This window comes from Heptranchias perlo, chromosome 11, assembly GCF_035084215.1.
Source record: "Heptranchias perlo isolate sHepPer1 chromosome 11, sHepPer1.hap1, whole genome shotgun sequence".
Taxonomy (NCBI): Eukaryota; Metazoa; Chordata; class Chondrichthyes; order Hexanchiformes; family Hexanchidae; genus Heptranchias; species Heptranchias perlo.
In genome coordinates this window covers 56944837-56958707 of record NC_090335.1, presented here as the reverse complement: position 1 = coordinate 56958707, position 13871 = coordinate 56944837, and the positions used below count along the sequence as shown (strand labels likewise).

The following is a 13871-nucleotide window of genomic DNA, read 5'->3' as shown; positions in this document are numbered from 1 at the left end:
TCAGGAGGAGGAGGGGGGGTAGGAGCATGGTTGCAGGAGGAGGAGGGGGAGGAGGAGCGTGGTGGCTGGAGGAGGGGGAGGAGGAGCGTGGTGGTTGCAGGGGGAGGAGGAGCGTGGTGGTTGCAGGGGGAGGAGGAGCGTGGTGGTTGCAGGGGGAGGAGGAGCGTGGTGGTTGCAGGGGAGGGAGGAGCGTGGTGGTTGCAGGGGGAGGAGGAGCGTGGTGTTGCAGGGGGGAGAGGCGCGTGTTGCAGGAGGGGGAGGAGGAGCGTGGTTGCAGGAGGGGGAGGAGGAGCGTGGTTGCAGGGGGGGAGGAGGAGCGTGGTTGCAGGAGGGAGGAGGGGGGGGTAGGAGCGTGGTTGCAGGAGGAGGAGGAGGGAGGGGGTAGGAGCGTGGTTGCAGCAGGAGGTGGAGGGGGGGTAGGAGCATGGTTGCAGGAGGAGGAGGGGGTAGGAGCGTGGTTGCAGGAGGAGGAGGGGTCGGGGCGTGGTTGCAGGAGGAGGGGGGGGTTTAGGAGCGTGGTGGTAGGAGTGTGGTTGCAGGAGGAGGGGGGTTACGAGCGTGATGGCTGGAGGAGGGGGAGGAGGAGCGTGGTGGTTGCAGGGGGAGGAGGAGCGTGGTGGTTGCAGGAGGGGGAGGAGGAGCGTGGTTGCAGGAGGGGGGAGGAGGAGCGTGGTTACAGGAGGGGGAGGAGGAGCGTGGTTGCAGGAGGAGGAGGGGGAGGAGGAGCGTGGTTGCAGGAGGAGGAGGGGGGGTAGGAGCATGGTTGCAGGAGGAGGAGGGGGGAGGAGGAGCGTGGTGGCTGGAGGAGGGGGAGGAGGAGCGTGGTGGTTGCAGGGGGAGGAGGAGCGTGGTGGTTGGCGAGGGGAGGAGGAGCGTGGTGGTTGCAGGGGGAGGAGGAGCGTGGTGGTTGCAGGGGGAGGAGGAGCGTGGTGGTTGCAGGGGAGGAGGCGTGGTTGCAGGGGGAGGAGAGGTGGTTGCAGGAGGGGGAGGAGGAGCGTGGTTGCAGAGGGGAGGAGGGCGAGGGGGGGGAGGAGGAGCGTGGGTTGCAGGAGGAGGAGGGGGGGTAGGAGCGTGGTTGCAGGAGGAGGAGGAGGGGGGGTAGGAGCGTGGTTGCTGCAGGAGGTGGAGGGGGGGTAGGAGCATGGTTGCAGGAGGAGGAGGGGGGTAGGAGCGTGGTTGCAGGAGGAGGAGGGGGTCGGGCGTGGTGTTGCAGGAGGAGGGGGGGGTTTAGGAGCGTGGTGGTAGGAGTGTGGTTGCAGGAGGAGGGGGGTTACGAGCGTGATGGCTGGAGGAGGGGGAGGAGGAGCGTGGTGGTTGCAGGGGGAGGAGGAGCGTGGTGGTTGCAGGGGGAGGAGGAGCGTGGTGGTTGCAGGGGGAGGAGGAGCGTGGTGGTTGCAGGGGGAGGAGGAGCGTGGTGGTTGCAGGGGGAGGAGGAGCGTGGTTGCAGGAGGAGGAGGGGGGGTAGGAGCATGGTTGCAGGAGGAGGAGGGGGAGGAGGAGCGTGGTGGCTGGAGGAGGGGGAGGAGGAGCGTGGTGGTTGCAGGGGGAGGAGGAGCGTGGTGGTTGCAGGGGGAGGAGGAGCGTGGTGTTGCAGGGGGAGGAGGAGCGTGGTGGTTGCAGGGGGAGGAGGAGCGTGGTGGTTGCAGGAGGGGGAGGAGGAGCGTGGTTGCAGGAGGGGGGAGGAGGAGCGTGGTTGCAGGGGGGGAGGAGGAGCGTGGTTGCAGGAGGAGGAGGGGGGGTAGGAGCGTGGTTGCAGGAGGAGGAGGAGGGGGGGTAGGAGCGTGGTTGCAGCAGGAGGTGGAGGGGGGGTAGGAGCATGGTTGCAGGAGGAGGAGGGGGGTAGAGCGTGGTTGCAGGAGGAGGAGGGGGTCGGGGCGTGGTTGCAGGAGGAGGGGGGGGTTTAGGAGCGTGGTGGTAGGAGTGTGGTTGCAGGAGGAGGGGGGTTACGAGCGTGATGGCTGGAGGAGGGGGAGGAGGAGCGTGGTGGTTGCAGGGGGAGGAGGAGCGTGGTGGTTGCAGGAGGGGGAGGAGGAGCGTGGTTGCAGGAGGGGGAGGAGAGCGTGGTTGCAGGAGGGGGAGGAGGAGCGTGGTTGCAGGAGGAGGAGGGGGGGTAGGAGCGTGGTTGCAGGAGGAGGAGGGGGGGTAGGAGCGTGGTTGCAGGAGGAGGAGGGGGGGGGTAGGAGCGTGGTTGCAGGAGGAGGAGGGGGGGGTAGGAGCGTGGTGGTCGGAGCGTGGTGGTAGGAGTGTGGTTGCAGGAGGAGGGGGTTATGAGCGTGGTGGCTGGAGGAGGGGGAGGAGGAGCGTGGTGGTTGCAGGGGGAGGAGGAGCGTGGGTGGTTGCAGGGGAGGAGGAGCGTGGTGGTTGCAGGGGGAGGAGGAGCGTGGTGGTTGCAGGGGGAGGAGGAGCGTGGTGGTTGCAGGGGGAGGAGGAGCGTGGTGGTTGCAGGGGGAGGAGGAGCGTGGTGGTTGCAGGGGGAGGAGGAGCGTGGTGGTTGCAGGAGGGGGAGGAGGAGCGTGGTTGCAGGAGGGGGAGGAGGAGCGTGGTTGCAGGAGGGGAGGAGGAGCGTGGTTGCAGGGGGGGGAGGAGGAGCGTGGTTGCAGGGGGGGGGGGAGGAGGAGCGTGGTTGCAGGGGGGGAGGAGGAGCGTGGTTGCAGGGGGAGGGTGGCGTGGTTGCAGGGGGAGGGTGGCGTGGTTGCAGGGGGAGGGTGGCATGGTGGCAGGGGGAGGGGGGTGGCGTGGTGGCAGGGGGAGGGGGGGTGGCGTGGTGGCAGGGGAGGGCGGTGGCGTGGTGGCAGGGGGAGGGGGTGGCGTGGTGGCAGGGGGAGGGGGTGGCGTGGTGGCAGGGGGAGGGTGGTGGCAGGGGGAGGGTGGTGGCGGGAGGAGGAGGAGGGGCTTGGTGGCGAGGGGAGGAGGAGGGGCGTGGTGGCGAGGGGAGGAGGAGGGGCGTGGTGGTGGTGGGGGGAGGAGGAGGGGCGTGGTGGTGGGGGGGGAGGAGGAGGGGCGTGGTGGTGGGGGGGGAGGAGGAGGAGGGGCGTGGTGGTGGTGGGGAGGAGGAGGAGGGGCGTGGTGGTGGGGGAAGGAGGAGGAGGGGCGTGGTGGTGGGGGGAGGAGGAGGAGGGGGCGTGGTGGTGGGGGGGGGAGGAGGAGCGTGGTTGCAGGAGGAGGAGGGGGGGGGGTGGTAGGAGCGTGGTTGCAGGAGGAAGGGGGGGGTGGTAGGAGCGTGGTTGCAGGAGGAAGAAGGGGGGGGGGGGTAGGAGCGTGGTTGCAGGAGGAAGAGGGGGGGGGGTAGGAGCGTGGTTGCAGGAGCAGGAAGAGGGGGGGGTAGGAGCGTGGTTGCAGGAGCAGGAAGAGGGGGGGTAGGAGCGTGGTTGCAGGAGGAAGAGAGGGGGGGGAGGAGCGTGGTTGCAGGAGGAGGGGGGTAGGAGCGTGGTTGCAGGAGGAGGAGGGGGTTAGGAGCGTGGTTGCAGGAGGAGGGGGGTAGGAGCGTGGTTGCAGGAGGAGGAGGGGGGTAGGAGCGTGGTTGCAGGAGGAGGAGGGGGGTAGGAGCGTGGTTGCAGGAGGAGGGGGGTTACGAGCGTGGTGGCTGGAGGAGGGGGAGGAGGAGCGTGGTGGTTGCAGGGGGAGGAGGAGCGTGGTGGTTGCAGGGGGAGGAGGAGCGTGGTGGTTGCAGGGGGAGGAGGAGCGTGGTGGTTGCAGGGGGAGGAGGAGCGTGGTGGTTGCAGGGGGAGGAGGAGCGTGGTGGTTGCAGGGGGAGGAGGAGCGTGGTGGTTGCAGGGGGAGGAGGAGCGTGGTGGTTGCAGGGGGAGGAGGAGCGTGGTTGCAGGAGGAGGAGGGGGGGTAGGAGCGTGGTTGCAGGAGGAGGAGGGGGGTAGGAGCGTGGTTGCAGGAGGAGGAGGGGGTAGGAGCGTGGTTGCAGGAGGAGGGGGGGTTTAGGAGCGTGGTGGTAGGAGCGTAGTGGTAGGAGTGTGGTTGCAGGAGGAGGGGGGTTACGAGCGTGATGGCTGGAGGAGGGGGAGGAGGAGCGTGGTGGTTGCAGGAGGGGGAGGAGGAGCGTGGTTGCAGGAGGGGGAGGAGGAGCGTGGTTGCAGGAGGAGGAGGGGGGGTAGGAGCGTGGTTGCAGGAGGAGGAGGGGGGGTAGGAGCGTGGTAGCAGGAGGAGGAGGGGGGGTAGGAGCATGGTTGCAGGAGGAGGAGGGGGGTAGGAGCGTGGTTGCAGGAGGAGGAGGGGGTCGGGGCGTGGTTGCAGGAGGAGGGGGGGGTTTAGGAGCGTGGTGGTAGGAGCGTGGTGGTAGGAGTGTGGTTGCAGGAGGAGGGGGGTTACGAGCGTGATGGCTGGAGGAGGGGGAGGAGGAGCGTGGTGGTTGCAGGGGGAGGAGGAGCGTGGTGGTTGCAGGGGGAGGAGGAGCGTGGTGGTTGCAGGGGGAGGAGGAGCGTGGTGGTTGCAGGGGGAGGAGGAGCGTGGTGGTTGCAGGGGGAGGAGGAGCGTGGTGGTTGCAGGAGGGGGAGGAGGAGCGTGGTTGCAGGAGGGGGAGGAGGAGCGTGGTTGCAGGAGGGGGAGGAGGAGCATGGTTGCAGGAGGAGGAGGGGGGGTAGGAGCGTGGTTGCAGGAGGAGGAGGGGGGTAGGAGTGTGGTTGCAGGAGGAGGGGGGTTACGAGCGTGGTGGCTGGAGGAGGGGGAGGAGGAGCGTGGTGGTTGCAGGGGGAGGAGGAGCGTGGTGGTTGCAGGGGGAGGAGGAGCGTGGTGGTTGCAGGGGGAGGAGGAGCGTGGTGGTTGCAGGGGGAGGAGGAGCGTGGTTGCAGGAGGAGGAGGGGGGGGTAGGAGCATGGTTGCAGGAGGAGGAGGGGGAGGAGGAGCGTGGTGGCTGGAGGAGGGGGAGGAGGAGCGTGGTGGTTGCAGGGGGAGGAGGAGCGTGGTGGTTGCAGGGGGAGGAGGAGCGTGGTGGTTGCAGGGGGAGGAGGAGCGTGGTGGTTGCAGGGGAGGAGGAGCGTGGTGGTTGCAGGGGGAGGAGGAGCGTGGTGGTTGCAGGAGGGGGAGGAGGAGCGTGGTTGCAGGAGGGGGAGGAGGAGCGTGGTTGCAGGAGGGGGAGGAGGAGCGTGGTTGCAGGGGGGGAGGAGGAGCGTGGTTGCAGGAGGAGGAGGGGGGGTAGGAGCGTGGTTGCAGGAGGAGGAGGAGGGGGGGTAGGAGCATGGTTGCAGGAGGAGGAGGGGGGTAGGAGCGTGGTTGCAGGAGGAGGAGGGGGTCGGGGCGTGGTTGCAGGAGGAGGGGGGGGTTTAGGAGCGTGGTGGTAGGAGTGTGGTTGCAGGAGGAGGGGGGTTACGAGCGTGATGGCTGGAGGAGGGGGAGGAGGAGCGTGGTGGTTGCAGGGGGAGGAGGAGCGTGGTGGTTGCAGGAGGGGGAGGAGGAGCGTGGTTGCAGGAGGGGGAGGAGGAGCGTGGTTACAGGAGGGGGAGGAGGAGCGTGGTTGCAGGAGGAGGAGGGGGAGGAGGAGCGTGGTTGCAGGAGGAGGAGGGGGGGTAGGAGCATGGTTGCAGGAGGAGGAGGGGGAGGAGGAGCGTGGTGGCTGGAGGAGGGGGAGGAGGAGCGTGGTGGTTGCAGGGGGAGGAGGAGCGTGGTGGTTGCAGGGGGAGGAGGAGCGTGGTGGTTGCAGGGGGAGGAGGAGCGTGGTGGTTGCAGGGGGAGGAGGAGCGTGGTGGTTGCAGGAGGGGGAGGAGGAGCGTGGTTGCAGGAGGGGGAGGAGGAGCGTGGTTGCAGGGGGGGGAGGAGGAGCGTGGTTGCAGGAGGAGGAGGGGGGGGTAGGAGCGTGGTTGCAGGAGGAGGAGGAGGGGGGGTAGGAGCGTGGTTGCAGCAGGAGGTGGAGGGGGGGTAGGAGCATGGTTGCAGGAGGAGGAGGGGGGTAGGAGCGTGGTTGCAGGAGGAGGAGGGGGTCGGGGCGTGGTTGCAGGAGGAGGGGGGGGTTTAGGAGCGTGGTGGTAGGAGTGTGGTTGCAGGAGGAGGGGGGTTACGAGCGTGATGGCTGGAGGAGGGGGAGGAGGAGCGTGGTGGTTGCAGGGGGAGGAGGAGCGTGGTGGTTGCAGGGGGAGGAGGAGCGTGGTGGTTGCAGGGGGAGGAGGAGCGTGGTGGTTGCAGGGGGAGGAGGAGCGTGGTGGTTGCAGGGGGAGGAGGAGCGTGGTTGCAGGAGGAGGAGGGGGGGTAGGAGCATGGTTGCAGGAGGAGGAGGGGGAGGAGGAGCGTGGTGGCTGGAGGAGGGGGAGGAGGAGCGTGGTGGTTGCAGGGGGAGGAGGAGCGTGGTGGTTGCAGGGGGAGGAGGAGCGTGGTGGTTGCAGGGGGAGGAGGAGCGTGGTGGTTGCAGGGGGAGGAGGAGCGTGGTGGTTGCAGGAGGGGGAGGAGGAGCGTGGTTGCAGGAGGGGGAGGAGGAGCGTGGTTGCAGGGGGGGGAGGAGGAGCGTGGTTGCAGGAGGAGGAGGGGGGGTAGGAGCGTGGTTGCAGGAGGAGGAGGAGGGGGGGTAGGAGCGTGGTTGCAGCAGGAGGTGGAGGGGGGGTAGGAGCATGGTTGCAGGAGGAGGAGGGGGGTAGGAGCGTGGTTGCAGGAGGAGGAGGGGGTCGGGGCGTGGTTTGCAGGAGGAGGGGGGGGTTTAGGAGCGTGGTGGTAGGAGTGTGGTTGCAGGAGGAGGGGGGTTACGAGCGTGATGGCTGGAGGAGGGGGAGGAGGAGCGTGGTGGTTGCAGGGGGAGGAGGAGCGTGGTGGTTGCAGGAGGGGGAGGAGGAGCGTGGTTGCAGGAGGGGGAGGAGGAGCGTGGTTGCAGGAGGGGGAGGAGGAGCGTGGTTGCAGGAGGAGGAGGGGGGGTAGGAGCGTGGTTGCAGGAGGAGGAGGGGGGGTAGGAGCGTGGTTGCAGGAGGAGGAGGGGGGGTAGGAGCGTGGTTGCAGGAGGAGGAGGGGGGGGTAGGAGCGTGGTGGTCGGAGCGTGGTGGTAGGAGTGTGGTTGCAGGAGGAGGGGGGTTATGAGCGTGGTGGCTGGAGGAGGGGGAGGAGGAGCGTGGTGGTTGCAGGGGGAGGAGGAGCGTGGTGGTTGCAGGGGGAGGAGGAGCGTGGTGGTTGCAGGGGGAGGAGGAGCGTGGTGGTTGCAGGGGGAGGAGGAGCGTGGTGGTTGCAGGGGGAGGAGGAGCGTGGTGGTTGCAGGGGGAGGAGGAGCGTGGTGGTTGCAGGGGGAGGAGGAGCGTGGTGGTTGCAGGGGGAGGAGGAGCGTGGTGGTTGCAGGAGGGGGAGGAGGAGCGTGGTTGCAGGAGGGGGAGGAGGAGCGTGGTTGCAGGAGGGGGAGGAGGAGCGTGGTTGCAGGGGGGGGGGAGGAGGAGCGTGGTTGCAGGGGGGGGGGGAGGAGGAGCGTGGTTGCAGGGGGGGGAGGAGGAGCGTGGTTGCAGGGGGGGAGGAGGGGCGTGGTTGCAGGGGGAGGGTGGCGTGGTTGCAGGGGGAGGGTGGCGTGGTGGCAGGGGGAGGGGGGTGGCGTGGGTGGCAGGGGGAGGGGGGTGGCGTGGTGGCAGGGGGAGGGGGTGGCGTGGTGGCAGGGGGAGGGGGGTGGCGTGGTGGCAGGGGGAGGGGGTGGCGTGGTGGCAGGGGGAGGGTGGTGGCAGGGGGAGGGTGGTGGCAGGGGGAGGGTGGTGGCAGGGGGAGGGTGGTGGCGGGAGGAGGAGGAGGGGCTTGGTGGCGAGGGGAGGAGGAGGGGCGTGGTGGCGAGGGGAGGAGGAGGGGCGTGGTGGTGGTGGGGGGAGGAGGAGGGGCGTGGTGGTGGGGGGGGAGGAGGAGGGGCGTGGTGGTGGGGGGGGAGGAGGAGGAGGGGCGTGGTGGTGGTGGGGAGGAGGAGGAGGGGCGTGGTGGTGGGGGGAAGGAGGAGGAGGGGCGTGGTGGTGGGGGGGAGGAGGAGGAGGGGCGTGGTGGTGGGGGGGGGGGGAGGAGGAGCGTGGTTGCAGGAGGAGGAGGGGGGGGTAGGAGCGTGGTTGCAGGAGGAGGGGGGGGGTAGGAGCGTGGTTGCAGGAGGAGGAGGAGGGGTAGGAGCGTGGTTGCAGGAGGAGGAGGAGGGGTAGGAGCGTGGTTGCAGGAGGAGGAGGGGGGTAGGAGCGTGGTTGCAGGAGGAGGAGGGGGGTAGGAGCGTGGTTGCGGGGGGGGAGGAGGAGCGTGGTTGCGGGGGGGGGGAGGGGGGGCGTGGTTGCAGGTGGGAGGCGTGGTTGCAGGTGGGGGGCGTGGCGGGAGGAGGGGCGTGGCGGGAGGAGGGGAGGAGGGGCGTGGCGGGGGGAGGAGGAGGGGCGTGGCGGGGGGAGGAGGAGGGGCGTGGCGGGGGGAGGAGGAGGGGCGTGGCGGGGGGAGGAGGAGGGGCGTGGCGGGGGGAGGAGGAGGGGCGTGGCTGCGGGAGGAGGAGGAGTGGCGTGGTTGGAGGAGGAGGAGGGGAGGAGGAGGAGGGGAGGAGGAGCGTGGTTGCAGGAGGAAGAGGGGGGAGTGGGTAGGAGCGTGGTTGCAGGAGGAAGAGGGGGGGGTCGGAGCGTGGTTGCAGGAGGAAGAGGGGGGGAGGGTAGGAGCGTGGTTGCAGGAGGAAGAGGGGGGGGTCGGAGCGTGGTTGCAGGAGGAAGAGGGGGGGAGGGTAGGAGCGTGGTTGCTGGAGGAGGGGGAGGATGAGCGTGGTTGCTGGAGGAGGGGGAGGAGGAGCGTGGTTGCAGGAGGAGGAGGGGGGTTCGGAGCGTGGTTGCAGGAGGAGGAGGGGGATTAGGAGCGTGGTTGCAGGAGGAGGAGGTGGGGTAGGAGCGTGGCTGCAGGAGGAGGAGCGTGGTGGTAGGAGCGTGGTGGTAGGAGCGTGGTTGCAGGAGGAGGAGGAGGGGGGTTACGAGCGTGGTGGCTGGAGGAGGGGGAGGAGGAGCGTGGTGGCTGGAGGAGGGGGAGGAGAAGCGTGGTGGTTGCAGGGGGAGGAGGAGCGTGGTGGTTGCAGGGGGAGGAGGAGCGTGGTGGTTGCAGGGGGAGGAGGAGCGTGGTGGTTGCAGGGGGAGGAGGAGCGTGGTGGTTGCAGGAGGGGGAGGAGGAGCGTGGTTGCAGGAGGGGGAGGAGGAGCGTGGTTGCAGGAGGGGGAGGAGGAGCGTGGTTGCAGGAGGGGGAGGAGGAGCGTGGTTGCAGGAGGGGGAGGAGGAGCGTGGTTGCAGGAGGGGGAGGAGGAGCGTGGTTGCAGGAGGGGGAGGAGGAGCGTGGTTGCAGGAGGGGGAGGAGGAGCGTGGTTGCAGGAGGGGGAGGAGGAGCGTGGTTGCAGGAGGGGGAGGAGGAGCGTGGTTGCAGGAGGGGGAGGAGGAGCGTGGTTGCAGGAGGGGGAGCAGGAGCGTGGTTGCAGGAGGGGGAGGAGGAGCGTGGTTGCAGGAGGGGGAGGAGGAGCGTGGTTGCAGGAGGGGGAGGAGGAGCGTGGTTGCAGGAGGGGGAGGAGGAGCGTGGTTGCAGGAGGGGGAGGAGGAGCGTGGTTGCAGGAGGGGGAGGAGGAGCGTGGTTGCAGGAGGGGGAGGAGGAGCGTGGTTGCAGGAGGGGGAGGAGGAGCGTGGTTGCAGGAGGGGGAGGAGGAGCGTGGTTGCAGGAGGGGGAGGAGGAGCGTGGTTGCAGGAGGGGGAGGAGGAGCGTGGTTGCAGGAGGGGGAGGAGGAGCGTGGTTGCAGGAGGGGGAGGAGGAGCGTGGTTGCAGGAGGGGGAGGAGGAGCGTGGTTGCAGGAGGGGGAGGAGGAGCGTGGTTGCAGGAGGGGGAGGAGGAGCGTGGTTGCAGGAGGGGGAGGAGGAGCGTGGTTGCAGGAGGGGGAGGAGGAGCGTGGTTGCAGGAGGGGGAGGAGGAGCGTGGTTGCAGGAGGGGGAGGAGGAGCGTGGTTGCAGGAGGGGGAGGAGGAGCGTGGTTGCAGGGGGAGGGGGGGCGTGGTTGCATGGGGAGGGGGGGCGTGGTTGCATGGGGAGGGGGGGCGTGGTTGCAGGGGGAGGAGGGGAGGAGGGGCGTGGTTGCAGGAGGAGGGGCGTGGTTGCAGGAGGAGGGGCGTGGTTGCAGGAGGAGGGGCGTGGTTGCAGGAGGAGGGGCGTGGTTGCAGGAGGAGGGGCGTGGTTGCAGGAGGAGGGGCGTGGTTGCAGGAGGAGGGGCGTGGTTGCAGGAGGAGGGGCGTGGTTGCAGGAGGAGGGGCGTGGTTGCAGGAGGAGGGGCGTGGTTGCAGGAGGAGGGGCGTGGTTGCAGGAGGAGGGGCGTGGTTGCAGGAGGAGGGGCGTGGTTGCAGGAGGAGGGGCGTGGTTGCAGGAGGAGGGGCGTGGTTGCAGGAGGAGGGGCGTGGTTGCAGGAGGAGGGGCGTGGTTGCAGGAGGAGGGGCGTGGTTGCAGGAGGAGGGGCGTGGTTGCAGGAGGAGGGGCGTGGTTGCAGGAGGAGGGGCGTGGTTGCAGGAGGAGGGGCGTGGTTGCAGGAGGAGGGGCGTGGTTGCAGGAGGAGGGGCGTGGTTGCAGGAGGAGGGGCGTGGTTGCAGGAGGAGGGGCGTGGTTGCAGGAGGAGGGGCGTGGTTGCAGGAGGAGGGGCGTGGTTGCAGGAGGAGGGGCGTGGTTGCAGGAGGAGGGGCGTGGTTGCAGGAGGAGGGGCGTGGTTGCAGGAGGAGGGGCGTGGTTGCAGGAGGAGGGGCGTGGTTGCAGGGGGAAGGGGCGTGGTTGCAGGGGGAAGGGGCGTGGTTGCAGGGGGAAGGGGCGTGGTTGCAGGGGGAAGGGGCGTGGTTGCAGGGGGAAGGGGCGTGGTTGCAGGGGGAAGGGGCGTGGTTGCAGGGGGAAGGGGAGGGGCGTGGATGCAGGAGGAGGAGCGTGGTTGCAGGAGGAGGGGGAAGGGGAGGGGCGTGGATGCAGGAGGAGGAGCGTGGTTGCAGGAGGAGGGGGAAGGGGAGGGGCGTGGATGCAGGAGGAGGAGCGTGGTGATGGGGGGGGGAGGGGCGTGGATGCAGGAGGAAGGGGAGGAGGAGCGTGGTTGCAGGAGGAAGGGGAGGAGGAGCGTGGTTGCAGGAGGAAGGGGAGGAGGAGCGTGGTTGCAGGAGGAAGGGGAGGAGGAGCGTGGTTGCAGGAGGAAGGGGAGGGGAGGAGGAGCGTGGTGATGGGGGGTGGGTGGCGTGGATGCAGGAGGCGGAGGGGGAGCCTACAAGATTTAGAGAGGAAAACAAGTGAGTTTTACAGAAAGGAAATGGAATTAGATTTCCAGGGATGGAGGGATTAGCTCATACCGCACTGTGGTATGTTAACTCACGAGGTCACCAGGGGTCTTGGCTAACTTGGTATTCTTTTTCTACTGGAATCTTTTTCAAAAGCAGAGCACTTATTAAATGCTTTAATTCCCCACAGGTCTGGCAGTTTATTGTTTATCATGGCATCCCGTGCAGGTCCACGTGCAACAGGAACAGACGGCAGTGACTTCCACCATAGAGAGAAAGTAGCTTTACACTATCAGATGAGGTAAGTTTTTAAATAAATTATTTGAATCATATTTATGTAGAACAGCCCAAAAAATGCCATATACTTAAATTTGGAGAGCTAATGAAGTTGAATTGTGAAAGGTTTTGTAAAGGTGTGTGTTTTTAATTCTGTATTTAACATTCTCCTGAAATGTTTAGTTGTAAATTCTCATATTTGTCACTGTTCTAAATTTGTGTTAAATTTAACCATTGTTGTTCACCACTTACATAAACGATTTGGACTCAGGAATCAGAAGTACAATTTCAAAATTTGAGGACGATACCAAATTGGGGCGTATAGTTTATTAACTGAGGAGGACTGCAACAAAATACAGGAAGACATTAATAAGCTTGCAGAATGGGTGTGTAATTGGCAAATTAATTTCAATATAGATAGGCGTGAGGTATTATACTTTGGTAGGAAGAAAAAGGAGGCTACATACTCCTTGGATAATCGTCTAAATGGAGTAGAGGAGCAGAGGGATCTGGGAGTCACAAATCACTAGAAGTAGCGATGCAGGTTAATGCCATTTTTTAAAAAAAACAAACCAAACACGGGTTCATTTCCAGAACATTAGAACATAAGAAATCGGAGCAGGAGTAGGTCATATGGCCCCTCGAACCTGCTCCATCATTGAATAAGATGGCTGATCTTAGACCTCACCTCCACTTTCCTGCCTGATCCCCATATCCCTTGATTTCCTTAGAGTCCAAATATCTATTGATCTCAGTTTTGAATATACTCAACGACTCAACATCCACAGCCCTTTGGGGTAGAGAATTCCCAAGATTCACAACCCTCTGAGTGAAAAAATTCCTCCTCATCTCAGGATAAGGGGTCAGCTATTTAAGACTATGAACCCTAATTCTAGGCTCTCCACCAGGGGAAACAGCCTCTCAGCATCTATCCTGTCAAGCCCCCTCAGAATCAATGTTTCAATGAGATCACCTCTCATTCTTTTAAACTCGAGAAAATAGGCACATTCTACTCAACCTTTCATAGCCTCTCATCCCAGGAATCAATCTCGTGAACCTTCGTTGCATTGTCTCTAAGGCAAGTATATCCTTCCTTAGGTAAGGAGACCCAAACTGCACAGTACTCCAGGTGTGGTCTCACTGAAGCCCTGTACAAATATAGCAAGACTTCCTTACTCTTATACTCCAACGCCCTTGTAAGCAAGGCCAACATAACCATTTGCCTTTCTAGTTGCTTGCTGTACCAGTAGAGGGATAGAATTGAAAAGCAGAGAAGTTATGTTAAATTTGTATAGAACCTTGGTTAGACCACACTTGGAGTGCTGTGAACATTTCTGATCTCCATATTATAAAAAGGATATACTGGCACTGGAGAAGGTGCAAAAATGATTTACTTGGTTGATACCAGAACTGAGAGGTTATACCGATCAGGAAAGATTGAGCAGGCTGGGGCTCTTTTCTCTAGAAAAGAGAAGGCTGAGGAGTGACCTAATAGAGGTCTTTAAAATTATAGGGTTGATTCAGAGATGATTCCACTTCTGGGGGAGACCAGAACTAGGGGCTATAAATATAATATAGTCACTATTAAATCCAATGAGGAATTCAGGAGAAACTTCTTTACCCAGAGTGGTTAGAATGTGGAACTCGCAACCACAAGGGTTAGTTGAAACGACTAACGTAGATGCATTTAATGGGAAGCTAGAAGTACGTGAGGGAAAAAGGAATAGAAGGATATGCTGATGGGGTTAGATGATGGAGGGAGGGGGGTCGTATGGAGCATGGACCCATTGGGCTGAATGGCCTGTTTCTGTGCAGTCCATTCTATGTAATAGCTATAGGGGCTACAGTGCTAAACCAGTCTAGCATTAGTCAAAAATCGAATAATAGGCCATAATTTGCTTTCAAAATAATGGTGAGACTATTGGAGCTGGCTGTTATTTTATGCGCAAATAGTACAGCAACTTCAACTGAGGGGCACATGCACAGTTAAATGCAGATATCCAGAAGTTGCTATCCGAGTTGCGCCGCTCTGCCGTTATCTTTGCGAAAATGCCATCTCGTTGTCTGTCTCACCATTGAAATGCATTGAATGGTGTGAGGTTGCTGCATTTGCGCGGTAGATACGAACTAAACTTGCCACAGAAAGTTAAGTCTTGTCATTTCAAGTCTAAGTACCGTTTTTACGATGTGATAATTGTTAATTACTGCCAATCAACCTCACACTGAAAATTAACTATTACAAGTGTGGAGTCTCAGTCCTTCAGGTATTAATTGTTGGAGATTCTAAAAATGTCACATTTAAAATTTAAAGCTTTTTTACTTTTCTGCCTTTTTTCTATCTTAATCCAAACTTTATTTCCCTCTCCTTTCTATACCTGATTTGACATTGAATTCACCCACTCTAATTTACACTTTCTTCAGTCCTTGTGCT

At 63.8% G+C, this 13871-nt stretch overlaps 1 protein-coding gene across 1 annotated transcript in view; it reads left to right on the top strand.

Moving 5' to 3' along the window:
• jagn1a (jagunal homolog 1a) overlaps positions 1-13871 on the top strand; it is a 31931-nt gene that overhangs the window by 6853 nt on the left and 11207 nt on the right. Inside the window, exon 2 of the mRNA XM_067993108.1 lies at positions 11355-11465. Coding sequence (XP_067849209.1) covers positions 11377-11465 — 89 coding nt within the window. The 5' untranslated portion in view covers positions 11355-11376. The remainder of the gene's footprint in view (positions 1-11354; positions 11466-13871) is intronic.